The sequence below is a fragment of the Mesoplodon mirus genome (genome assembly GCF_964341445.2).
Source record: "Mesoplodon mirus genome assembly, chromosome: 8".
NCBI lineage: Eukaryota > Metazoa > Chordata > Mammalia > Artiodactyla > Ziphiidae > Mesoplodon > Mesoplodon mirus.
The window spans coordinates 92889283-92908746 of NC_138984.1; the positions used below are offsets into that span (position 1 = coordinate 92889283).

At 39.0% G+C, this 19464-nt stretch overlaps 1 protein-coding gene across 1 annotated transcript in view; it reads right to left on the reverse strand.

Moving 5' to 3' along the window:
• Positions 1-19464, reverse strand: part of CCDC141 (coiled-coil domain containing 141) — a 197060-nt gene that overhangs the window by 40255 nt on the left and 137341 nt on the right. The window contains exons 12-17 of the mRNA XM_082629826.1: positions 13974-14153; positions 6936-7115; positions 6242-6367; positions 4223-4411; positions 2863-3042; positions 965-1114 (exon numbers count right to left, since the gene is read on the reverse strand). Coding sequence (XP_082485952.1) covers positions 965-1114; positions 2863-3042; positions 4223-4411; positions 6242-6367; positions 6936-7115; positions 13974-14153 — 1005 coding nt within the window. The remainder of the gene's footprint in view (positions 1-964; positions 1115-2862; positions 3043-4222; positions 4412-6241; positions 6368-6935; positions 7116-13973; positions 14154-19464) is intronic.

Below are 19464 nucleotides of genomic sequence, written 5' to 3' on the forward strand. Positions count from 1 at the left end.
GCTCTCGCCCTCTTGCTTTCCTTCCAGCCATGCTCCTTTCCTGCACTTCTCTATGGGCTATGAAAGGGCTAGACCACTTTCTAAGTTTAGTTACTCATACTTAAGTCCATGCTCTAATGTTGTTTGATAATATTTGATACTCCCTGGTCCTAAATTGTGTAAAGAGGGCATAAACAGAAAAATCAAGAAAGTTCACCATGTCTTTTTCCCTCCGCTCACTTTCCTAATGGGTTTGTGATTAATGAACTTAGAAACGTCTTGCTCTAAACAGAGATAAATCTGGAATTGTGGTACCTTTTGTTCTGCTGTCAGTTCCAGTAAGGAACCAGGACCCTCGCTAAGCTGTATTTTTCTCCTAGAACAAGTAAACCTTTAGATGGAAAGCTGAACTCTGGGAGGGTGTGGCTTAAGCTCAGTATGTGTCTGGGGGTTGGGGGTTGGGTAGAGCTGAGGAAGGGGAGGTGGAATTAACTGTGTATGGAGGAGGGGGCATGGACTCTAGGCGTTGTTTTGCCAGAGAAGTCACTCAGTTTGAGTAAATATAAAACCAGCCGCTTGACTTTGGTGCTAATACTTTGTAGCCTCTGAGGCAACAAGCCTGCTCCCCTTAGCACCCCCTTCATCATGAGTCAATGGTACTTAAATAGCATCTCAGCAGGCCGGAGCTGGCTGAACCGGGATGCTATCGCTCTGCACCGATGATGTGTATCCACTCAAGCAGAACAACTGCTGTAAGGGTTTGGGGTGGGTTGGGGAGGAGCAAACAAAAAGCCCTAATGCTACATTCTAGGTTCTTCCATGTGTTGACAATATACTGACCTCAAAAAGTTGGGGAGCTTAAAGTGTACTCAATCTTTCTGAGCCCTGAGGCCATTGCTTGGTGGATTAAAGGTCAAGGGTAAAAAGAAAGTCTCCTGATTCACTGTGCGTGTGTGTGTGTGTGCGCGCGTGCGCGCACTCTCACCTCGCTCATCTCATCCCTTGCGGTACAGAACTCCAGGCTGTGGGTCAGGGCCCGCTCGTGGTCCTCAGCCTGGGCACGCCAGTTCAGCCTGTCCCCCTCAAGGCTGTCCAGCTGCTGCTGCAGGTTCTTTGCAGAAACATTAGAGCAGTTCTAAAAATGAAAGAGAAGGGGAAGTGATGAAGGGAATTGGCAAAACAGCAATGAGAACAACATGCTATTTACCTGCATTGTGAAACTCATAAATGACATTAAAAAATAGGCTCCTGATTTTTTATTTTACCTTAAGCTTCTTTGAATATAATGATTTCAGAAAGAAGCCAGACACCCAGCACCCAATGTTGGGAAAGACAAACCCTTACATTTCCAGGCTTGAAACTTCAGTTTTGAAGATTTGCTCATCACACCCAGTGCCTCAGAGACACTATTCATTATAAGGTATAATTTTTACTACAAAAGGCATAAAATATGCATGAGAAACATTTGGCTTCTGCACTATAATTTTCCTGTCAACTTGAGCGTAACCTCAGGTTTATTATGCAAGTGCTCCAACCTCTACTCAGTGCAGAGGGCTGCCGAGGCCAAGGCCAGATGCGGACTGGAGAACAATTTACATTATTTGTGCAAAGTGAGACGTCTTGCTTGTTTTTTTCTTTTTAAAATAAATTTACTAATAAAACAAAACTCTTTAAAAAGAAAGGTCCTTCTTGGGAAAAACATTCTGTTATAACAGCGACAGATATTTTGTATTTCTGTGTCTTTCAGTTAAGAAAATACTTTAGATCCATTGAATTCCATATAGTTTAGTGGATATCTTAAATGAACTTTGAAATAAAATCGGCTATTACGATTTTTATTAATGTTATACATACTGGATAGAATTAACATAATCTTTTCTCCCCTCAAATTAAGAATTTGGAGAAGGAGTTTTTTAAAAATCAGACCCCAATGTGTTATTTAGGAAAATTTAATCTGGAATTATTTCCATCTCTTTTAGTCTCCTTTGGTAAGGTCAGTCCAGTGGAATAAAGCAGATCCAGTGATGAGTGCCCAGATCCCTGGGTGGAGTCAGGGTTCTTGGGCTTTTCTACCCTGGGGTTTTATGGATAAAGCAGCTTCTCTGGGATAAGACTCTTCACCTATAAAATGAGGGTCCTGGGCCTGACGATCTCTTGGCTACCTTTTGGATCTGACGTGCTAAAGCAGCATTGTCCAACAGAAATACAACTGAGCCACATAAATAATTTTAAATTTCTTAGTAGTCATATTAAAAAGTAAAAAAGAAACAGTTGAAATTAATTTTCATAATATAGTTTGTTTAACCAAACACATACCCAAACATGTAACCAAATATTAAAAATTATTAATAAGGTTTTTTTCATATTAAGTCTTTGAAATCAAGTCTGTATCTCACACTTAGAGCATATCACAATTGTTGCTAAATTTCTATCAGAAATACTTGATCTGCACTTAAATCTCATAGAGTTTAATAGACTCACATACCCAAATTGTTCCCAATATACTTAAAAGTTTTACAATTTGGGGTATCAGTTTTAAATTGAAATTAATTAAAATTAAATAAAATTAAAAGTTTAGTCCCTTAATTGCATTAGGCATATTTCAAATGTGAAAAACTAACTGCCATTATAGATAGCACACCTCTATGATTTTTTTTAAATTAGCATGAGAATAGATGTATCAAACAAGCCTTTTAAAATCAGATTTTTCTCCTTAAAATGTTTTTCTCTGGATGTGGTAGAAACTTACCACAAATAAGTAGCCCAATGGTTTAATGTATTTTTAAATTTAACATATACCAGGCAATCTGCCTGGTTTCTTTCATATTACAGGCCAACTGAGAGCTATATTAGGTATAAATGATGGTGTTCTAAGTTGCTTACAGGCCGCTGAACTGACGAGATGATGTCCACCCCCAAGGAAAGAGCCAGTTTATGGAGATGGTCTATGTGTGCCTGCTTTTCCCGAGAGCGACTGAGGAGAACCTGGGCATCGTGAGCATCATCCATTTCCTTTGGCTGTTGTAGAAACTCCAGTTCTCTTGATCTGAAGAGTCGTCCCAGCTGAAATTTAGGCCATTAACAATTAACCTTCGTATTTTTATGAAGACAGATTTTTTAAATTGAGGTATAGTTGCTGTACAAAATTATATAGCTGGCAGGTGTACAATATAGTGATTCACAATTTTTAAAGGTTATACTCCATTTATAGTTATTATAAAATATTGGCTATATTCCCTAAATTGTACAATATAATCTTGTAGCTTATTTTATACCTAATAGTTTGTACCTCTTAATCCCCTACCTCCGTACTGCCCCTCCCCCCTTCCCTCTCCCCACTGGTCACCACTAGTTCTCTATATCTGTGAGTCTGCTTCTTTTTTGTTATATTCACTACGCTGTTGTATTTTTCAGATTCCACATATAAGTGATATCATACAGTATTTGTCTTTCTCAAAGATGGCTTTAAAAAAAAACTTATTTCCTATAACATATTTAACTAGCAGGTCAACACTGACAAGCCCATCTAAAATTATTAGTATTATAGACAAATAAGTGTTACAATGCTGCAAGTCCATAGGGTAAAACTGAGGGACTAACACTGTCAGTTCTATTAAAGAAGAAAACACTGCTCACAGCCTAAACCTTTAGCAAGATGAGGCCTGTGATTTGAGTAAATTCAGAGGCTATTTTCAAGGGATTTCAATAAGTCTCCATTTTCTGTTAATAGAGGCCAAGGACTATGAAGTTTTACTGAGCACTCTACTGATACTTGAGATATAAAAGAAATTGTTTTCTTCCCTCAAAGACCTTACACTTGAGTTAGGGGAACAAAAGTAATTAAGAATCAAGATGTTAAAAATGACAGATGTGTGGAATAAACAATAAGAGTTCAAGGAATTTTGAAGAGAGAAAAATCACTCCAAGGGAGGTGGATGGTTGGATGGAGGGACAGGGCCTAGATGGTAGAGAGGAGACAGAAGGACCTGTCAGATAATGGCAGCCCAAGAGTCAAGGCTTGGAATTAGGGATGTGGACGCCTTCTTTGAGGGACCAAGGAGAGCTCAGTTTGGCTGGAACATTGGGCAGAATGGGGCCCAGTGAGAGAAAAGTCAGGGGCCAGACTGAGGAAAGCTTCTAATATCAGAATAAGCAATCTGGCCTTTATTTATTACGCAATCATTTATTTTTAATTTCATAGTTTAAAACTGAGAGTCTTCCAAACATCCATGACAAGTCTTACCTCTTCTCTGACTTGGTGGAACTGGACAATCTTATACAGGATTTCCTCGTAATCTTGGATTCTCTCTTTCTGGTTTTGATGGAGGTGAATTAGGTCCTTCAGCTGTTGAGACTTCTCTTTCACAGGGGCTCCTTTACCACTTAACTCTTCTGACTTTTTTATAATGTATTGAACCTCATCATTCAGTTGCTAAAAAGTTGTAAGCAATAAAAGAAATACAGCTTTTAGAGAGCTTTTTACTTTATAACTGACTATATGAAGATCTCAGTAACAAATCACTCTCTTATTTGTTAACAAATACTTATTGTGAGCTTCACCCCCATCCCTGCGAACCCAGGCATTGTGCATGATGCTAGGGATATATTATTGCATCCTCATCTTCTCAGAATTTTTTTTAAAAATTAATTTAAATTAATTAAATTTAAAAAAACACAAAAAAGTGTTTCAAAGTTAGGTGGCGAAATGGAAAGTCATATATTTCTATGACATACCAAATATTCTGGTCATCTGTTAAGTAAATATATTCTAGATGCTCTATGAGGCTGTGACCACCTGTGATATTTAATACGACCAGAATCAGGGGGTATGATAAGAACACCAAAAGAAGGCAAGCATAAAAATATATTGGGGGAATTAGTTGTCCTCTGTGATAAAAGAATGATCAAAATGAACCACCAGCTGAGAAGCACAGTAGCTATGCTGCTTTAAAAGCAGTCATCCCAGAATCCACAAATAGCCACCACTTGTAGGGAGGGATAAGCCACCTTCTTTTTACCCAGAACTGCTCAGATAGCCCTTATAGGAATCTAAATCCTGGTGCACAGCTTAAAGAGGAAGCTGCTATAATTTCAGGGCTGTATTTTATGTCAAGGATAACAGTAATGGAAATGATTTAGGCTAAGGAGATAATTTGCAGAAGAGTGACCTAGTGAGGGTCTTCATGTTGAAATCAAGTACGTGGGCATCAAATATACACACATCACAGTGACAGAGCTAAAGAAGCTTGACAACAGTTCCTGATTTAGAGGAATTTACACACATACACTTACTCATGTGCAGGGACATGTGCACACACGAAATGCAGATACATATGATACAGAGTATAACAAAGAAACCGACAGATAGGCTAGGAGAATTTTCTAAGAGTTTGGAGGAAAGAGTTCACTGTGGGCCACAGTGGTGTGTGTGCTTTTTGTGAGGGGGGGGTGGTGGTGGTTATGTATTACATTAGTTTTGTCTTAAAGGAACATAAATTAGATATTCCCTAAAGGAATCTTCAAACTTATGTTTCGGGGTTTCTTTAAAGCCAATACTTGCAAAGTAGTGACAAACAGAAACACAGGTATCTTAACTTTGCAGCAAAGAACATGAATCCAGGCAGGAGGATAACGTGACTGGCAAACTTTTTCGGCAGCTGTGTCAAGCTCAGGAATGGCAAGAGGGGGCGGGGGGGGGTATGGAATGCACTAGCAATCAGGGCCTGGGAACATGACTCATGGTTTTTTCTCTCACATCCTGAGGGCTCTCCGAGAGGGAGAAAGGGAGAGCACAGCAAAATTCTTGGAATCGTGGTAGGAGCCTGGGGTGCCAGTGGGTGGGCACAATGACATCACAGTGATAATTTCAGGAACAGAGGTCAGCAGAACCTCTGTGTCAGAGATTGCCCATCCTTGTTTTGATATGTCTGAATAGAAAACATGTCTATACCCCTTAGGAAAAGAATTAGAGTAAATATATATGATAAATACATTAATAAGGAACTAATTTAAATTAAAATAATCTAAGATAAGAATATATTAAGGACCTTTTGTAGCCCGAATGTTTGTGTATCATCAAATATAGCACACTGCAGTTAAACAGGAAGAAAAATGTGTTTTTAAAGTGGATTTCTAGACAAGAAATGCTTTTGTTTTTTAAAAATTGTAATTCATCAGACTGTAAAAATTAATTAGGTGAGCATCGACTGAACAGTTTTTAATACTTTTTCATTCACCCAAGGCCATCAATTTGTTTCTTCACCTGGAACTGAGGTTTCATTTCGTTCCACTTTTTCTGTAGACCTAAAATGGTCTGGAGACTCCCTCCAAGGTCAAGTGCAGACACAGGCATAAGTGATTCCTGAAGAAGTTTTAAGTTGTGAGTAGTCTGAAATAGACATTAGATAGTTATGCATACGTTTTCTTTGATACCACCAGCAAATACGTCATATTCATTCCAGTGATGACATGGTGTGTCATCAAACTTTTCAATTACCATGAAAGCACTCACTACCTAGAGTGAGCTTGTGGTTCTAAACCACCAATGAACAAAAGCACAGGCCCTCTTTTTATTGTGGTAAAATACACATAACAAAACTTACCATTCGAACCATTTTTAAGTGTGCAACTTAGTGGCATTAGTACATTCATACTGGTGTGCCACCATTACCACCATCCATCGCCAGAACTTTCTCATCTTCCCAAACAGAAACTCTGTATTGGTTAAACTCTAACTCCCATTTCACCCTCCCCTCAGCCCCTGGTATTCTCTATTCTGCTTTCTGTCTCTGTGAATTTGACTACTCGAGGTTCCTCACATAAGTGGAATCACAATATTTATCCTTTTGTGTTCGTCTGATTTCACTTATGTTTCCAAGGTCCCTCCATGTTGCAGCATGTGTCAGAATTTCCTTCCCTTTTAAGGCTGAATACTACCCATTTGCCTGTTCCCTCACCTTTCTAAGTTGCTCTTTGAACGCTCCCCACTGCTGTTTCACGGGCTTGCTTGCAGTGGCTTTAAGTTGCCAGGCTATCCGAAGGCGGCTGAGTTCTTCCCTTTCTGCCTTCTGGCTTTCCATAGTGTTCTCCATAATGTGTACTTCATTTTTCACATTTAATATTTCATTTGCTTTTGCCTGTGAAATTAATAATTGTATAATGGCTTTTCTTTCCCAAGAAATACAACATTTTGCATACAACTATTTGAGGAGGCAAACGCTTCATCATAGCCAGAGCAGAACACAGTTCTGATATCAAGACAAGTCTGAAAAGTCTGTGCACAGGCACAGCTGGGCCCTCAGAACCCATAATCTATGCTTGGACGTCAGCTCCCGAGCTCTTCATGACCCCACTGGTGTTTGAGTCCTCTCCTTTAGGATCTGTTCATTTCCTGGGGCTTAAAGGGTCCAGAAATTTTGAAGTTGAGATTATTTTAATGCATAAATTTTAAAGTGGATTCCACCTTTTATTTTAACACACATTAGAATATGTCAATATCTGAGTATCAGGGACCATGAGGGGGCAGATTATTCTGGGTCTGTGTTTCTTTCTAAACTATCCCATTGTACATATTGGGTGGGCCAAAAAGTCCCTTTGGTTTTTAAGTAAAACTGAAAGACACATTTTTCATTTTCACCAAGAACATTATTGAACAACGTATTCACCCCTTTGGTCCACTACCTTCTGCCATTTTTCAGGCAGCTTCATAATTCCATCTTCCCAAAACTTTTTATCTTTTTGCGCAAAGAACTCTTCCAGGTGCCTTTTACAGTCTTCAAGGGAACTGAAATTTTTTCCATAAGAGAATTTTGTAAAGACCGAAATAAATGGAAATCCGAAGGTGCAATGTCTGGTGAATATAGCGGATGAATCAGAACTTCCCAGCCAAACTGTAACAGTTTTTGCCTGGTCATCAAAGAAGCATGCAGTCTTGTGTTATCCTGATGGAAGATTATGCGTTTTCTGTTGACTAATTCTGGATGTTTTTCTTCAAGTGCTGCTTTCAGTTGGTCTAATTGGGAGCAGTACTTGTTGGAATTAATCGTTTGGTTTTCCAGAAGGAGCTCATAATGGAGGACTCCCTTCCAATCCCACCATAGACACAACATCACCTTTTTTGGATGAAGACCAGCCTTTGGTGTGGTTCATCTAGCTTGCCCCATGATCTCTTCTGTTCCACATTATTGTACAGTATCCACTTTTCATCACCCGTAAAAATTTGTTTAAAAATGGAACGTTTTTGTTATGTTTAAGTAGAGAATCACATGAGGAAATACAGTCAAAAAGGTTCTTTTCACTTAATTTATGTGGAACCCAAACATCAAAACGATTAACATAACCAAGTTGGTGCAAATGATTTTCAACCATTGATTTGGATATTTTGAGTATGTCGGCTATCTCACATGTGGTATAACGTTGATTGTTCTCAACTACTGTCTAGATTTGATCGTTATCAACTTCAACTGGTCTACCCGACCATGGTGGAGCGTCCAGCGAGAAATCTCCAGCACAAAACTTCACAGAACACTTTTGCCATGTTCCATCGGTCACAGCACCTTCTCCATACACTGCACAAATCTTTTTTTTGCATTTCAGTTGCGTTTTTACCTTTCTTGAAATAATAAAGCATAATATGCCAAAAATGTTGCTTTTTTTCTTCCATCTTCAATATTAAAATGGCTACACAAAAATTCACCAATTTTGATAAGACTTTTTTTAAATGACGCTGATATGACAGCTGTAATATACAATCTAAGAAAATTGTTTCAAATGAAGTTAAAGACAACTAAGTGCTACTAGACCCATCTTACAGAAAAAACCGAACAAACCTTTTGGCCAACTCAATACTAGAATTATTTAAAATTTTCCTTGTGAGCAGTTCCTCAAGTTACTCCATTTTGTGAGAACTGAAATGTACCTCTATATACAGTTGTCCCTCGGTATTCACGGCAGCAGGGTGGGAGGCGGGGACTGGTTCCAGGACTCACCACGGATACCAAAACCAGTGGATGCTCAAGTCCCATGGCTGGCGCTCCATATCTGCAGGTTTCAACCAACTGTGGATGGTGTACTATGTTTAGCTCTGAGGTTGGTTGAATCCAGGGATTTGGAAGCAGTGGATATGGAGGGCCAACTGTATCTCTATATTTGTATCTCTATTGTGCACCAGAAGAACAATATCTAAATTCCAACACTTCTCTTCCCAACTTTCATATGTTCTAGATCTCTGATTTGAAATCCTTTAAACAACGATTTTAAACTACTGGAAATTCAATCAGAGGCAGAAGGATAAGAGAGGTAGAGAGTAAGACAATGGGCTTTTTTTATGTCAAACATCAAAAAAATGCAGAAGAATATTTGTTTGGCAAAACAGTAATTTTTACTTTGATGGCCAGCTTTTCTCAGTAAATCCTTGAATTTCTAAGGAGCAATTGCACATGAATTTCTACAATGGCAATGACAGCTGGGTATCTAAAAGTCACGGGACCTTTTAGATTATAGTCAGAAGATAGTGCCATGAATATGTAACAGGATATTTTAAATCACAGGCCATCTTATTTTAAAATTATTTTAAATGACATTAATATTGCACATTTATATTTTTATATTAATGTAGACATTATAAAGTGTCATTTAATTGAAAAAATACCTGCAGGTGCTAAATGTGACTTCTCCTATGAATTTGGGGATCTAGTAGTAAAATGATGTATTCTGTAATTATGATGAACAAGACACACATATTATGAAAGGTATTAGACAGCCACAGCAGGCCCTAAAGCAAATCATATTTTTATCTATGCTATAAATAAAGATAGGGTATCTTTCACATATTATTAAGAAAATATTAATCAAAATGTTACACAATTTAATGTAAACTTGGAATTTGTAGCATGTCAATGACAACTACAATCGGAAGAGTATATGCCCTGAATGAAGCCTAGAAAAGAGAGCTATGGTAGGATCTGTTGATGCCTAGCTAGCAGGATTCAAGAAGAGTGATTATGCATTTGGCAAACAAATATTTTGGCCACTCAGAAAGATTAAATAATTTGCCTGAGGTCTAGTTAGTAAACACACTACTCATTCTACTTCTGTATAGGGTCATTGGAAAATTTGCCATAATCTAGTCTAAACAGGGCACTAAATTATCCATTTTCCATGTAGATTCACACACAATGAGTGGTCTTCTGAAATCTTGCTTTTCAGATATCTTGATAACTGGAAGGCAGTATTCCATGTAGCATTCTTGGTATTTGCCACTATAAATTAGTAAATTGGCACTTTCATCAAGATGTCTGCCAGATTTCTGCCCTAAATCAGTTTTTCTGATTGTGATGATTTTTAGATGAACTGAAAAATTTTTTAATTTCAAGCTTGAAAATCTGAGCCCCGGCAACCCAGTCAAGAGCAGAACACTCAGCGGAAAGTGCCAGCTGGTCTTCTTCCTTCTTAATAACCAAACTGGTTACCACATTTCAGCAATAATGTTTGTTTAAAAGCCTAATGGTCCGAAAGATATGAAGAGAATAAAAATTGTGTTATACTGGCTTTATCAAATGGCTTTACCATTCATATCTCAGAATGTCACTGAACCAATAAAGTTAAGCATTATGTGGACCTTAATTCTTATCAATAAGGAGGAATTTATTTATCATATGACACTGGTAAGGACCTTGGGGTAAAGTAGCCATGTTTATAATGTCAAGATACAAGACCACCAAGGTATGTAGTAAAATACACACTGTTGCTGAAAACTCTAAATGGACATTTGAATATCATGAAACCTAAGTTTATTTAGACAAAGATACAAAATATAATTTTGAATGGATTCCTGCTACAGATCTTAAATGAAAATCTGACTGTACAATCTTAAACATTCTAAATAAGTAATAAAGGACTTCTGTTTCTTGGTAGGATGGAGTAGCTAGTGGCAGAGCAGTGCTTCTGCCTAGAACAACTAGAAAAGCTGGAATATATGCAGAAAGCATCTATTTGAAGGCAAAAAGAACTAAAGAGGCCAAGACTCCAGAGAAGGATGAATCTGAGAGTGGTGAGCTCACCTGTCACCTCTCCTACCCCAGTCAGGGGCATTTCCCAATTCTGTATGCTGACAGGAGGCTGAACATGAGGCTTTACTGGGGAACAGAGAAAACAATAGAACTTTTGACAGACACTAGTGGGGATGGGGGTTCAAGCACACAGCTCATCTTCATCTCAGAACATTGACAAAATACTGGGGCTGAACAGGGCAGTGGATTAAAAAACCCAAGCAAAAGCCTCTGAAAAGCAGAGTGGAAGTTTTTCAGCTATCTCCCAAGACTCCCCAAATTGTAGACCTGCCAGGGGGAGAGACCTCAGAGAATTCACCAAGCTCTAACTTGAAAACGCTGAGAGCCCAAGGTCAACAGAATAGATGGAGCATTGACAGGACTGTACTCCAGACTCAACTCCACAAGCTCCTGATTGGCTTAAGTGATCTTCAACCAACACCCACCTAAGGAAAGAAGATAACACCATTTGGAACTCCTACAATTTTTTTATACATAATGCTTGGCATTTGATAGATATTCTCTCATCATCCCGAGATAGGACGACAGAACTGGAAACCGAGAGAAAAAGTAGACAATAGAAACAATTCCTGATCCAGATGTTGGACTTAGCTGACAAACACTTTAAAATACCCATGATTAATATGGTCACGAAAGTACAGGAAAGATGGAGAAAGAGAGGATTAAAAAAGAGAATTTCACTGGCAATATAAATCTAATAAAAAAGAACCAACTGGAAATTCCAAAACTGAAAAATATAATTTCTCAAAAGGAAGTTAGTGAGAAAAAGGATAGGCCAAAAAAAGTGCAGTTTGCAAATATGTAAACTCCCTTATGAGTGCAAATTGGAGAAGTACACAGTGAAGAGATGGATATAAAGATATACTGAAAAAGAGTAAAAATCTTAAAGATAGATAGATAGATATGTTCTAAATGTTCCAAGTAAAAAAATAACAATTTTTTTTACAGTAAAGCACCAATATAACATAAGAACATAGGTAAAATACTCAGTAAGTTTTCTCTGATGCATATGGATAGTATTAGATAAATTTGAATTATTTAATGCATATTTTGTTTCCATATAGATTTAAGAAGACTGGTCTTTAAACAACAAAGTTTGAAACAATGAAGATAAAGAGGAAATTGTAGCTCAAAGTAGATGAGGGTAGTTAGAGCCCAACTCTTCCAAATGAATTCAGGCTCCAGACTGAGATTCATCACGTGTCAGAGTACTGAGAAAATTGCAAATGTCAGTCATCTTTGCAAATCTACAGAAAATAGGAGAAGGGCCAGAAAATTAGAGGAAGGAAAATGCCCTGATTTTCAAATGGGGGAAAAGATGGCGTATGTGATTTACCTGTCATGAAGCTTTACATTGAAAACAAGGGCAATAAAGTCATCAGATTGTGAGCACTTTGGAAAGAACCCTATGATCACTAGGAGTCAAACTAATTTTTGCCAAATTATATTATACAATTGATAGGATACTAGGTAGATAGACCTTCCTTTGAGCAGTGTCTTCCATTATAGACTTAAGAAAAAGTGGTTAAAATAAAGTATGATTGGGAACATCCACGATTGTTTAAAAGATTGGTTAATTAATTGATTGATTAATGGATTGGGGTAGCAATCTGCCCCTCAGACACTTTTATTAAAGATCTAATTGCAGCCACAAGAGGCTTACTTATTAATATACAGAATTAAACCCAGGAGAGATGGCTACTGCAATAGATAGCAGGCTCAAAATTAGTTTAACAAGATGGAATCATGAGTCAAAACTAACAAAGTGATATAAAATAGAAATAAATATAAAGCTTCACATTTGTATGTAAAAGATAAATAGGCGACATGGATATAAAATGGGAGAGACCTAGCCTGGCAGGAACTGCAATAAAAATGTAATGCAATTGTAGTTTTTCCATCACAGGCTTAATATGAACCAACAAAGTGAAATTATTGCTAAAAGTGCTAGTACAGTCTTAGGTCTCATTAGTAAAGAATGATGTACACTTTGTACTCTGTGTTGAAGCTGTACTTTACTTCTTGTTTACATGTTATGAATGATATTGACAAATCATGGAAAATTCTGGGAGGGAGGATTAGGATGAAGAAAGAGAGAAAGCTACCTCCTAAATGATAGAAAGGATTTATATCTAGTTCACTGCAGAAAAGACTCAAATTAGATTTTGCAACTGTTTTCAAGGTTTGAAAAACTTTCGTGTGTAAGAGAAATGAAATATGCATACATTTTTCCCCCTGTGGAGCTACAGAGGGTTAGAATCAGATATGAAGACAGATTCGACTTAACATTTAAAAAAAAGTCCTAGCAGCTGGCATTTTCTAATAATAAAATGAACAGTTTCATAAGGAAGATACTTGAGATATTGAAGGAGAGGTGGATTAACCATCTTTCAAGAATTCTGTGGAGAACGTTATATGGGCCTGAGGTTGATATAACGATTCTAGGATACTTTACAGATATGACTTAACAACTAAAGTTTAGGGTACATTTCTAAATATAATGGAGCTTTGCTATGAAAAGATCTGGTATTGTAAGAAATTCTTCGAAATGAAGATTCATCCTAGATGTTATCTTTTGCTTCTGGAAATCTTGTAAGGATCTTGTTGCATACTTTCAACATAACTCAGAACTTCTGGGTGATCTTCTGAGGACTCTATGTAATAATAATAATGTTACATTTGGATTATAGTCACTCTTTCTTGTTAATAGATAAAATAGCCTTCATGTGATAAACTCACAAGAGGTCTAGGAGCAAAGAAGCACATAAATGCTGGGCTTCAGGACTATTCTAGGTTGAATGGAGCTAAAAAGAACTTCCTAAACCAGCACGGCTGAATAACAGACAACTGAACTTTTAAATTTATGATTCTGACTTTGAAAAGTGATCCTTGAAGAAGGTGTGACTCATTTAATGTTATTCTCACCATATTTATTAAATTAAGGAACTTGAGCCCGAGGTCTTGAGTTAAAAAGCTCCTCTTTAAAAACAGCTGCCACTGCTTCTCCACTGAGTCAGAGTGACACTCAGCTTCAGCATCACCCTCTTCCTTTCGCAGGGTATCAGTTTGGTAAAACTCCTTTAGGCCCTGACATTGCTCCTCTACCTTAAAAAAAAAAAAAGAATATAAATGAAAGTTAAGAACACTTAAAAACATTTTTAAAGAGAAAAATACTAGATTCCAATAAAAGCCTATATAAAACTTAATTGGAACGTACATTTCAGAATTCTTTAAATAATTATTAAATATTGTCAACTTACTGAAAAGACATGAAAATCTGTTCAGGTTGGTGACAGATCAGACTGACTGCCACTGGGTAGTAACTTGACCTGACAAGTTTATTATCCAGAAGCCCTATTTACTGTAGCCAAAATCATATTTATGTATCATATATGTGTATGCTTTGCAATTGGAGACAGCTTATGTCAAAGACCAATGTGGTTCCATTTAAAGCTGAGTTTTATAATTCAGGAGAAAGATAAACATATACAATCAAGGAATACAAATCAGAAAGAAATGTAAGTCAGTGGAAAGTTATTCATAATTAGTAAATCACAATTTGCTTCTCATCAGTGATAAACCAGAACAAAAGAGTACAAATAATTATGAATTTTCTGTACATGTATTAATATTAAACTGCCTCCATGAGCAAATCTTACAGAGGTTCATTACTTCACCTCCCTAGAATTATATTTTCTCATTTGTTAACCAAGGTAAGCAATACTAGATTATTTTAAAGCATTCTCTCTGGACAGAGCTTATATAAAATCAGATGTGCCTGCAGAACTAGATCATTTAACTGGGTACTGTAGAAATGGTAGAAAATTTTTGACACAAGTTTTTATGCATTTTGAATAATACTTAATGGCCAATAGGATAGGACTCAAAGAGCTCATAACTGGGCTTCCCTGGTGGCGCAGTGGTTGAGAGTCCGCCTGCCGATGCAGGGGACACGGTTTCGTGCCCCGGTCTGGGAAGATCCCACATGCCATGGAGCGGCTGGGCCCGTGAGCCATGGCTGCTGAGCTTGTGCGTCCAGAGCCTGTGCTCCGCAACGGGAGAGGCCACAACAGTGAGAGGCCCGCGTACCACACACACACAAAAAAAGAGCTCATAACTACTGAAAGCTATATAAACGGGATAAGAAATTTCAGGTAATGGCTAGTCACTATATTTTCAAGATTTCAATATCATTCTTAATTTAATGAGCACTGCAAAGGGCACTTAGAAACAGAAGTTGTCTCCTCTTTTTCCATAGTCCATTTATTCATGACTCTGTTTTCCTGATGCTTGTTTCCTCAGCCCAGGATAATCTTTCCTCAGTTTTCTGCTCCTACTTAATCCTTCATGAGACAGTTAAAATACTACCTCCTCCATGGAGTCTCCTAAGATTCCGTAGTAAGAATTAAGCAGTTATTTCCTTGGGTTCCCAAAGATAATTCTGGGAGAAAGAGAACCATAAACAGATTATTACAACACAAAAGCAAGTATGCCCACAGTGTACTGGGCACACTGAGGAGGGACCACCAGCTCTACATAAAGTGAACGGGCAAGAATTTCCCAAAGGAAGCAACATTTGATCTGTGTCTTTCAGAATTGTCCAGGGTGAGAGGGAACAGGAGAAGGGGGCCCCAGATGGAAGGAATAACGCGTGTGAAGGCACAAGTGTGAAACACTGGCTGGTTCAGAGCACGATAAATGATCGTGGTGTGGGTGACGTCCAGACAGCACAAACTGAGTGGTAAGAAAGAAGTGAGAGTGATCATTGTTTTTGGCATAAAGCCGTCAGTAGGTTTCAACTTGTTTGCTACTATACTCAACAAATTGTGACACACTCTCGTTAGTTTGAAACAACTGACAGCTATCACAGTGACTCGGAATCAGCATGACAGCCATCAGGACTTCAATGGGATAGTATGCTACAGGCGGGGGTGTCAATATCATGGGCTGTCGGTTGTGTGAAATTCTTAAAACATAAACTTTAATTCATCCTCCTTTTCCAACTGCTCAAAAAAGCCTCCTTGAATGTAAGTGAGCATGATGTCATTATAGGAATTCCCTTGAATCTGGACTAGTTTATTTTTTAAGTGAATTAATGATCAACTTTAATACATTACCCATTTTGGGGTAAAAGTTATAACTTGCTTCATAAATTACATTTGTCATATAACCTGAATTTCAGGAAGTGACATGATCAGATTTGCTTTAGAATGACCATTTTCTGAAAGGCATAAAGGGGAGAATTATAGGAGGCAGAGAGAACAGGCAGATACAATTTCTTTAAGCTGGGCAAGGGATGATGAGGACCTGAACTGAGAAGGTGATGGTACAAATGAAGAAGAGGAATTCAGAAATCTCTTAGGTTGTCTCTAAAGACAGACATGGGATAGCATGGCCTTTGATGTTTGAAAAAACAAAAGGGAGGAGATTGGGAATTAAACTGCAGCTCTGATGTTTACTACCTGTTTGATCTTACATACCTAACTTCTCAGAGCCTCAGTTTCCCTCATTTGCAAAGTAGGGATAATGGTAAATAAACATAGGGATATTATAAGGATGAAATGAGATCAGGAATGAAAAGTTCAGGGCCTAGTACAAAAAGAACTGCTCATTAAGAAAGGGATCAGAACAGACTTTGAGCTTCTACATAGGACTTCTGAAAGACAGTGGGGTCATTAATCCAATGCCAAAATACAGAAGGAAACACGTTTGAGGAAAAGATAACCAGTTGTGTTTTGTTGAGCTTCAGGAAGCTACAGAATACATAGGTAATTAGTATGGTTGGAAGTTGAAAGCATTGGCCTGGAGCTCAGAAGAGCTGGGGTTGAGGAGCCAGTTTTGAGTTACTGGTAAATTGAAACTATAGGTGTGTTTGTGGGAAGGCGGGTGATTTTTGTAGGGAACGTGTATAGAATGTACAAAAGAGGGAGCACAGGCAAGAACTCCGTAACCCACCACACTTCAGGAACAGAGAACTGAATCAGGTAAAAGAACAGATAAAGAAGTAGACAGGATAATTTCACTTATGTGAAATATCCAAATAAGGCAAATCTATAGGGACAGAAAGCAGATTAGTGCTTGCCTGAGGCTGGGGGCAGGGGGGAGGGGCAGTGGAAACCAGGAGTGATGAAAAGTATTCCCCAGGCCTCTTTTTGGGGTGATGGAAATATACCAAAACTGGAGTGCAGTGATGGTTACACAACTCTATAAATATACCAAAAATCATTACATCCTAAAATAGGCGAATTTTATGCTATGCAAATTATACCTCAATAAATCTGTTTTTCTTTAAAGTCAAAGGAGGTGAATGTGAGTAACTGGGTTAAATAAATATGGCAGAGGGATCAAGTGGGATAAAGATTGACCGTTTCACCTGTCAACTGGTAAGTAGTAAGTATAAGCTCATAAGAATGGAGTGAAGAGGTGCAAACGGCAGGATTGAAAAGGGGATAAACCAAATGGCAGTGGGATGAGGATTAGGGAGGATCAGCAAGAAGAGGAAAGAAGTGTCATCTTCCCATCCCAAGAGTCCAGTTGTGAATGGAAGGAAAATTACAGAGTGGTAGCCTTAGTGAGGGCAAGACTATCTGGGCAGAACCGTAGACCAAAGAGAAGGAAGCAATGGAAAAAGCAAATGTTTAAAATTAGAGGATGGATGCTGAAGCTAGATTCTGAAGGATGTAGGAGCAGACAGGGAGGGACTGATGGCTGATTAGTGCAGCACACATGCAGAAGCTCCACTTTATTGGTGACAGTGGAGGAAGGATGAATATGTCAGTGGGTTTGGAAGCTGAAGGAAGTCAAGGCAGTTAAGCTCAATGGACTCATTTTTTCAGTCACATACAAGGTAAGGGCGTAAGCTGACGTTTAGGAATGGAAACTGCAGTAAGAAGTTTGCGACTCACTACTGAATGGGCACCAACTAGAGAGCATATGGGGGGCTCAGCTGAGCCAAAGACCCATAAATTTGTAAGAGCACCAGTCAGCACAATTGTATGATTTTCCACAGGAGCGTCTGGAAGCTTGGAAAGAGAAGCTGAGTAAACAGAGTGTTGGAGTGATCTAGTATTGGGAGTTGGCAAGTCAGGGTAGAAGGCAGGGCGTTAAGGGCATGGGGAATGGAATGGAATTGAATAAGCACAAGCTGGTGAGAAAAGAGAGAAAGCCTGAAGGGGTAGGAGATTGACAGACTGAGAGCACTGCCAAGGTGAGGACACGAGGCTCTGCCAGGTAAGAAAACAGATTAAGTGAAAGCTGGGAAGATGAAAGGACGTGAGGTCCTTCTGGGAAAGTTCTGTTTGCAAAGCTAAGGTTCCAGCCCTAGTCCCAAAACTCCTGGTCCCAGAGGCCAGAGGGGGCCATGGAAGTAGGCACTGAGTTAGAAGCTAAGAAGGTACATTTTTGGCAATGGAGATGCAGAAAACCAAGCACTACTTTGTACCCTCTCCACCATTCCAAGTTGAGATAAAAATGTTCATTGAGGGACTTCCCTGGTGGCGCAGTGGTTAAGCATCTGCCTGCCAAGGCAGGGGACACAGGTTCGAGCCCTGGTCCGGAAAGATCCCACATGCCACAGAGCAACTAAGCCTGTGCACCACAACTACTGAGCCCGCGTGCCACAACTACTGAAGCCCACATACCTAGAGCCCGTGCTCTGCAACAAGAGAAGCCACCGCAATGAGAAGTCCGCACACCGCAATGAAGCGTAGCCCCCGCTCGCCGCAACTAGAGAAAGCCCGTGGGCAGCAACAAAGACCCAACACAGCCACAAATAAATAAACCAAATAAAGAAAAAAGATTCTTTATTTTTTAAAAAAGGTGTTCATTGACAGAACAACCTGTCAGCTGTAATACCTCTGCCTAACCCTGAGAGTTCCAGGATAAGAAAAAATTTTTTTAAAAATCCAGAATAAAGAAAGATGTGGAAAAGGAGGCAGTGGTTCCCTGAGATTTCCAGGGCCTGTGCGTGGCCTTCCTCCAGAGTGGTGAGAACTCAGACTCTTAGAGAACGAGAGCTGGCAGAGGAATGTGGGCAGGCAGGATGCGGTCGTGCGAGGTAAGGGTGAGAGTACTGGGAGGGTGGCGGGAGGATGCCACCTAACCTGGGTTGGCTTCACCCCTGAGTGAGCCTTGATGGCTCTACCTCCCACTCGACCAGCAGCCCCTCCCTGAAAGGAGAGTGAACCACGCGCGCGCCACGTGCATTGGGACCAGAGTTAAATGAGGTGGGACTCCAGCACTTTGCTATGACTGATGTTACCTTCAAGAACCTGGGACCTTTGAGAGATGGAATTCTAGTCTACCAAACAGAATTTTACAGATTATTTAGTACAAACCAGTCAAAACAATGCCTCAGAAAAAGCTCTCAGAGGAAAATTATTAAAAAGCATCAAACAAGACAGATCTGAGACGGGAC